General features: G+C 42.2%; 1 protein-coding gene across 1 annotated transcript; it reads left to right on the forward strand.

Annotated features, from left to right (window-relative positions):
- The first annotated feature begins 353 nt into the window (after nucleotides 1-353).
- On the forward strand, nucleotides 354-5,283 carry Bsph1 (binder of sperm protein homolog 1). The gene is made up of 4 exons (XM_005414937.2): nucleotides 354-441; nucleotides 3,094-3,126; nucleotides 4,758-4,898; nucleotides 5,132-5,283. The coding sequence occupies exons 1-4, from the start codon at nucleotides 354-356 to the stop codon at nucleotides 5,281-5,283; spliced, it is 414 nt and encodes a 137-aa protein (XP_005414994.2).
- Nucleotides 5,284-8,593: the final 3,310 nt, after the last annotated feature.

Genomic DNA, 8,593 nt, shown 5'->3' on the forward strand with positions numbered 1-8,593 from the left:
AACAGATATGAAATATTAGGAACACTGTGGGACTCTGATTTTCAAATTGTAACCAATATAGAATTCACCCAAAGGCCGTTACAAGGCAGGTGATTGCCTCACTGCCGGAGTTTCTGCAGGTGCAGGGTGAAGCCCAAGGGCTGGCATTTCTAACAAGCACAAAGATAGGGGTGATGACACTTGTCCAGGATCACACTTTTAGACCACAACATTCTAAGATAGATACCCCTGATTTCTTTAAGGACTTTCAGAGTTAGGGCCAGGAAGCAAATGCTGCAGAGTAAGTATATGAGAACAGCCAGAGTAGGAGGAGCAGACAGGGAGAGTATAAAGTCAGAGGCGAGGTTTCTATGATGTACACCATCTACAGGCCATTGGAGGTGATGAGACATCTGTTGGGTTGGGTGACGCTGGCAGTCTATATTTGTGGACTCAACGCAGGTGAGGGGGCAAGGTGGGGAAGGAATAAAGGGGGAGAATCGAGAACAGGAATGGCTTGGGAAAAACAGGAAATTAATTGCTCATAATACCTTTTTTTTTTTTATTTTATTTTTTTTTTTGGTTTTTCTCCGGTACCGGGAACCGAACTCACGACCTTGCGCTTGCCAGGCAGGCGCTTTTGCCACTGAGCTAAATCCCCAGCCCTCATAGTACCTTTTAAATACAGCATAGATGTTAGTGAAAACACGGTTCGGAGAGCCCAGGATTCAACTCCTCCCCTGTCCCTCATGTTGTTGTTGCTGCTGTTGCTGCTGCTGCTGGTGGTGGTGGTCATGTTGTATGTGTGTGTGTGTGTGTGTGTGTGTGTAGGGAAGCAATCACAGAACAAGTGACTTTTGGTTCCACGTGAGCCCCTGATTTCCCATCCTTATGTGGGAAAAGATCCTAAAGCAAGAGTGAGCTAGGTATGTATTGTTTTGGAAGCTCCTCCCAGGTCTATTTTCAAGGAAGCAAAGTCCAAAATAAACAGTAGGTGGGTTGAGCCATCTTTTGAATTAAAATATAAATAAATAAAAAATTATGAACCCCTGCTTTCTGGGATAGTCACAAGCTATCTCTGCAGGCTTTATAGAAATTTCAGCAGTGGGGCAAGTGATAGGGTAAATGGATAGGGATGGCTGGGAGGTGTTTTATGTGTTCTCTTTAACTCATCTGAAATTAGAACTGTCTGAATGATCTTCACAGAAAACAAATAAATTCAATGCAGAATGACTAATATTAAGGCCCTGTAGTTGCTGTGACAATTAGTGAAGGAAAGGTACGGCAAACCCTTAGGACACTCAGTGTTCTGCAGCCCATGTCCAGCAGGAACACACAGCATCTGAGTGTCCTGGGCTTCTCATGCATTACAGCCTGGAGGAACACACACCATCAGATACCTGGAGTCTCAGGAAGAGGGTGTTCTTGGGTGGCTTCAGGAAGCTCCAAGTAGCAATATTTACTCAAGATTGGATGTTGTCAGAGCATCCAATTACAATTTTGGTCCTGGGTTTCTCAGTAAATCCTACCCCTGAGGGAGGCACAGTTGGACAGAAAGCTTCCTTAGGAAGCAAACATCTTTTACTAACTGTAGACAAGAGACTCGGGTGGTCTGTAGATGGATCTTATTTTTGCCAGTGCCTACACAAAACCCTGAAGTGTTCTTGCTGAATTGCAGTGCAGTATGCTCTCAGAGTAACCTTCTGCAAGGTTGTTACTCTGTGTGATTATACATATCCACTAGCAGACTAGCATGGCTACCTGGGAATGCCAGGTCAGTTTTGATATTAATGGTTGCATCTCCTTTTCTATCTCTCAGAACACGTCCAGGGCACTGAACCCTTAAGCAATGGTGTGAGGAGTGCTATATCTTTGCCATTACTTGGTCAGTTGAAGGAGTGGCAGGAACATCAGACATACAAACGGTCGTGTTTGGCCAGAACTATGATGTGATAAACACGTAAATCATGAGGTCAGGGATTCTATAAAGATTTGGTGTTCTTAGAAATTATTAATAGAAGAAATGACAAATAATCACTTCTGGGGGCACTGTGGTCACAAGCAGCTCAGTCGCAGGAACCAGACAGAGGTGGATGTGATCCAGATTGCAGACCTTTTGGGATGTTTGGAAAAAAGGGAATGAATGTAGTTCTCTACTCATTCACTTATACAATCAGAAGGAGCCACTAAAGTTAAAGACAACAAAGATGGAGGGTTATAAAGAAGAGTGTCTTGTTGATGAAACCACACACTCTGTAAGAAAGCAGAAAACTCATCCATAGCAGCTGTCATCCTGGTATCCATAAGGAAATATCAGGACCCTTGGCTTCAGTCTAAAGTGACTGTCACTCACTGGCTGCACTTGGAAAAGGTTCAGCTTGGTGGAAGCACCCTCAAAGCAGGACTTTGATAGAGACTTAGGTCCTGGAGCCAAGAGACTATCTGAACTACTCGTAGTTCCAAGACTTTGGATGTGCATTTTCCCCCTCTAAGCCTCCACTTCTGTATCTCGTTGCCAAGCATGTCTGCCCAGCCACTATCTGTTCATTCTTGGACTGGCACCACTCCTTGGTCACAAGGATCACTGCTGCAGAATATCAGGTGTACTCCTCTTTGTTTTGGCTTTCAATAAAAGCTTTGATTGTCTTGGTTTCTTTAAATATGCATTATTTCTTTAAATATGCATTTTTCTTTAAATACGCATTACTACTGCAAGAGTATTCCTGTTGCAATACCCTGCCAATCCCACATAAATGCCATTATTCTTTGCAGAATATCTTTCTAGCTGTTACTGATGTTGACAGAATTGTAGCATTGCAATGAATGCATAGGAGGTGGATGCCATTGGATAAAGTAGGTTTACTCTAACTTACTCAAAAAAGACCTTCAAAATAGTCAGAGCTCATCTGTGAATAGAAGTGCTTTTCTGGGTAGACATTCAGTCCCACAGCTGGAGGTATCTGTAGGACATCTGAAATGTGATATTGTAAATGACTCCATAACAAGAGGACAACTGCTTATATGAACTCTGTGGTGTATTTAAGCAGCCATTATTCTGGGATTTTAGTATTTTAGGAGATTGCCTAAATTTTACTCCCTTTTTTTCTCTTTTAGACTTGATTGCCCATTTACATCATCACGTTCCAGGTAGGGAGACCATCTCTATTTTTCAGCCTTTCAAATGATAACCCCTACCCTTTAAATAATATTGTATTCCTGAAAATTTCTTGCACTTTTCTGCCGCTTAACCCTTTCTGGTGTATTCTGCTGATCTGAAAGTCTCTCCTGAGTCGCAGGAGAGCCAAACCAGATATTTGATGGCGTAGTTGAGAGAGCAACCCAAGGTTCGCTACTGTCCTTCCAGAAAAGATACTCTTCTCTGTGGCAACTAGCATCAGCAATTGGGTGGGTGTGCCTTCTCTTGCTTTGTAGTTATTTTTTTTTCAATAGGAAAATGAATTTTGTGTATCTAAAGAGTTGGGTGTGTTCTTTGTTTTATTAATCAAATATAATTTCAATGAGAAAAACATCTTCATACACATTTGTTATTAAGATCTGAGATGGATCACAAAGTAACAAGAGGCTAATGATGGGAACCAGTGCTCTACCTAGAATTAACCAATTGTGCTCTTGACTCCCAGAATTCACTTTTTGTGGGAAGGGATAAATGCAAATTTTCTTAAAGAAAAGATTATTCAAACACGGTCTGAATCCCTAGCAAGTGGACTTACATCAGCTAACTGGGAAGCAAGGAATTCACACGGATCCTGCCTTGTTACCCACATTCAGTGGCCACCATCCACACTCCTCAGGTGCCTGGCTATGCTTACCGTGAAGTAAAGATCATTCCAAAATTCTTTCACCAAAATAAAGACTCTGCCTTAAAAGTATGCTTTTAACTTCATTTCTCTTTAATTAAAACATGGGGGGAGTCCAAGCTTAACATAACACTTATTTCAACAAAATAGTAACCAAAACGTAAAGCTAAGCTATGTGTCCAAAAGGATGTGATGTTCTGATATTTGTTGATATGATTGAGTAATTAAATCAAAGTGATTGAAATATTTCACCTCTTTGTATTTCTTTTCTCAATTTGTTTTTGTGGTAAGGAAAGTAAGCTATTGCAGTGCTATTTGTTATCCTATAAATGATGGGGTACTGAGTAGGTTAGCTGCAGATGTAGGTTAGTGTTTAAGAATGAGCATTCTTGTTGCATGAAGAAACGGGGGTGGGAACATGCAGAGATAAATCATCGTTATAGTCAAGGTGGGGCAAAATGTTAGACGGTTGCAAAGCATGTGGAGGGAAGTACAGCTTGGGGAGACACTTAGGAGCTAATTTTTGCAGGGTAAGAGATTCATTTTTCAAGCAGTCATGGGTACAAGAGACAATACGATGGACTCCAGAGTTATGGCTTAGAGAAGTCAGTTGGGTCTATTGGTGATAGAAGACCTGTATCAGAAGGAAGTTAGTGACTCCAGCCTGCAGCCAGCTCTGAGTTGAAATAAGTGAATATAAGGTATTTGCTTATACTTCCTGCCACACACCGGAAAGGAAGTTAGTGACTCCAGCCTGCAGCCAGCTCTGAGTTGAAATAAGTGAATATAAGGTATTTGCTTATACTTCCTGCCACACACCGGAAAGGTAGTTTAGTAAGGCCAGCTGCAGGTGGCTGTGAGGTGATGGGAAAGCAGTCTCTCTGGATCACTGAGGTGTGCATTTGAATTTCAGTTCTCCTCGTGAGCTGCTGTGCATTCTGCACGTCCCTTCTTTTCTAGCTATTACTACGCGATCCTGCGTCTTTCCATTTACCTATCAGGATGGCCTCTACTACAACTGCATCTCCATTCACAGTGACTTTGCCTGGTGTTCTTTCGACAGTAACTTCCAAGGCAGATGGAGATATTGCACTGCGAGTGGTGAGTGTGTTACTATGGGATAGTTTAGATGCCCAGAACCTCAGAGGAAGGTGATAGCTTGTGGCTGTATGAATCTTGGTCTCAGAAAGTCCTAAGTGCATACCCTGACTTTTCTACATAATTTTTATAGTTTTTAAAAATATTCAGTTGAAAACTCATGATATGCAATAAGTTCAATAGTGATGAATCTGATTATATTTATGGTTCTCCGTCCACTCACCCTTTCTCTGCAGACCCTCCGAGGTGTACCTTTCCATTCTACTTCAGAGGACAACAGTTTCACAGCTGCACCAAGAAAGGCTATGTTTTGAATCGCAGTTGGTGTTCATTGACGAGCGATTATGGAAAAGATAAAAAATGGAAGCAGTGTTCTCCTCTCAAGTAAGAGGATTGGGGAAGGTGGAACAAGGCTGTATTGTAACTGACAAGGATAGGAACACTGGGAAATGGTGCTGGAGGGAGCTTGAGGCCTAGTTGTGTGGCAATGACTCAGATCAATTGTCAGCAAGCATTTCCTGTGAAGGACATATCTTACATATCTCTGGCGAGCAAGTCATAATGTCCCTTCACAAATGTCACCTTCAGCTCTGGCCTTGCAGCACAGAAGGAGCTACCACGCACAAACACGTGTACGTGGCTGTGTTTCAATATAATATTTTATGGATCATGAAATTTTATTCTTATATAACTTTTAAAATTAAGTTTATTGGTACAATTTAGATATACATAATGATCACAGTCATCATTGGGAATTTGTACCTGTATGCAATATATCTGGATTCCTTTTTTTTCCCACACCCCCTCCCCTCCCTTTGATCCCTCTTCCCCTCCTTATTTATAGAGCTCTGTTTCCATTTTATCTTTCTTTTCTCATTTTTTCTTTTCTCTTTCTTCCTTCCTCTTCCCTTTTCTCTCTCCCTCCCCCTCCCCAGTTCCCTTTTCCTTTTGAACAATTTCTTCTTATTTCACAATATCTATTATACATTTTAGTTCTTATTTACACTTTCAGTTTCTCACACCAGTGAGACAATGTGATATTTATACATGTGTGTCTGATTTATTTCCCTTAAGAGTATGGTCTCAAGGTCCATCCATTTATCCATAAATGTCTCAAGTTTATCCCTTATGGCTGAGTAGTACTCCATTGTATTAAAAAAAAAAAAACCACATCTCTGTATCCATTCATTAACTGATGGGTATTTGGGTTGTTTCCAAGATTTAGCTATGACAAACTGTAACTTTTGAGGTGGCATAAAGCTGGAGAACCCAGGAGAGAAAGAATGCCAGAGAAAACAAAAGAATATTGAACTAGAAAGAGAAGAGATGACATTCACTCACATGAAAATATAAAATCCGGATAAATACTTGAGGAAAGAGAAAGAAGATGAATAGAAGAAAAACAAAAAGAAAGATGAGAAACCTAAATAGCAAAAAAAAGAAAAAGAAAAGAAAAAAACTCAACCAGAAAGAAAAAGAAAAATCAATCAGACAAAGAAAAAGAAAAATAATAGAATTCCTCAGGTGTCCACAGTTCTGTGGTAGTATCCAGGTCAGATCCCAGAAATGTGCGTGGAACTCTGCCAAGCTTGCAGTAGGATTAGTGCTGGGTGAGGGGCTGACCTTGACCTCTTGATGTTGGGGCTGGAACTGATCTGAAACTGACAGTGTTCTACATGTCCTCTTCTACTTACCATCATTGTCTCTACTGCACTCTCCCAGTTGCTGTGGTGCCTTCCCATAAAGAAAACCCAGAGCTGCTCCCAGACCTGTGTCCAGTCGGCCCCTCTGGACCTTGCACAGCTTCTTCTGTTGCATACCACTGATTCCTCTTACGTGCTGGTTGTAGTGTTGCAAAATCTGTAGCAAACCAGATGGAAAACACTTTGCACCAAGGAGTTAGAAGGCAACTTTTGTGTATGCTGGTGGACTGGTGGGAACTAGGTCCAAACCACCAGCACTAGCTCAGAGTGAAATAACAACTTATATACATTTTGTAAGCAGAAGATACAGAGTTGATAACGGGTTAGTCTACAATTGGTCACATACGTTTGGTCACGTTGTTAGGAAGATGTGTCTGGGGCAGGTTTAGTAAGAGGGGGCCATTCATCCTGAGGCAGGAAGGTCTGGGGGAAGTCAGGGTCCAGCAAGCAGGTCAGATTTAGTGTGTTCTTGACAGGGTTAACGTGTCTCAGGTAGATAGTCCTTGAACAGACTAGCAAAACAGGATATGTGTGTGGGCCATTGTGCAAATGGTCAGACAGAGCTGAGTCAAATTACCTCTGAGTTGCAGCTGGGTAGTTTAGTCAAGGCCAGCTGAGTCTGATTGCCCAATTATGAAACTATAGTTTGAAAATGTTTCTATTAGAGTAGGGCGGGGGAATGTCCTTGTCCCACTGCAGACCAAGGCTGCTTGCCTGTGTATGCTGTGGGGCCAAAGCTGCTTTGCTGGTTTCAGGCCAGGGGGATGCTTCCAGTTCTTTGTATTTAGGGCTAAGACTGGCTTCTTGTGGCCACCAGAGCAGAGTCTAGGTGCTCCCAGCTCCTACCTCTTGGCACAGTTTCCCCTTGTCTGCTTTCCACCTGCAGGCAGTCCACTGTGACTGGAGGGTTCTTCCCTCATTCCACTCTGAGATGTTGGCAGTGAAGCAACCCAGGACCATTCTGTTGGCAGAATTTGCCCTGAGCCCCTTGAAATAAAATGGCAGCCCTGCCCACCTGCTTCTGTTGCTTGTGTCTGTGTGCGGGAGCAGTGCCTGTTCACCTTACCACTGGCTCGTATTCTCACAGCTACTTTGGACCTTTCCATGCCGCTGGTCCCTGCCTGCCACCATGTGCTTCACTGGGCCACTGGTCCCCACCTCTTTATGGTCTATTTTATGGTGCTCAGAGTAAAGCCTGCTACAGAGTCAGAAAAATATTGTGTGTGTGTGTGTGTAGCTGGGTAGTTTTGTCAAGGCCAGCTGAGTCTGATTGCCCAATTATGAAACTATAGTTTGAAAATGTTTCTATTAGAGTAGGGCGGGGGAATGTCCTTGTCCATTTTTCCTTCCCTTCCCTTTACTGTCCTTGTCTTTTGTTCTTTGATTCCCTTAATTTACACCTTTTTTTTTTTTTTTTAAAGAAAAAGATATTTAAAACTGGCTGATGGTTCAGTACATCATGGCCAGAAAAAAGCTCTTTACTTCACGGCAGGTGGGAAGCAAAGGGTATATTCTCATCCCCAGCTCCTCCCTTCTCTCTCTGCTCATGTGAGCAGCTTTGCATCAGGCCCTTCTACCATGCTGTTTCTGTGGAGGAGCCATCCTACCATGGTCTGAACCCACTGAAACCTTGAGCCAAAATAAATCTCTTCTCTGTTAAGATGCTAGAGTCCAGTATTTTGACTTATCCCTGAGGAAGCTGACTAATACACTTCCCCATGGCCAGGAATATCTCTCTTAGCACTGAAGTACGTTGATTTATAGAAGGCAGAGACCTGGGAAAAATAAGATTGCTGTTTGTAGTTGTTTCCATGTAGTTGTTATGAGTGTCATGATACTTATGGTGTTCTAATTTCTTTGCCCAATTCTAGATTTCTCACAGAGGTATTATGGTCCACGTATGGTTGTTCAATTTGTATTTCTATGGGGAGAATAAATCTGAGACTTGATGGTCACATATGTACTAGATGGCTAGCATATACTTATATATTATTT

Source organism: Chinchilla lanigera, unplaced genomic scaffold (genome assembly GCF_000276665.1).
Source record: "Chinchilla lanigera isolate Chin_1 unplaced genomic scaffold, ChiLan1.0 scaffold00208, whole genome shotgun sequence".
NCBI classification, from domain to species: Eukaryota; Metazoa; Chordata; class Mammalia; order Rodentia; family Chinchillidae; genus Chinchilla; species Chinchilla lanigera.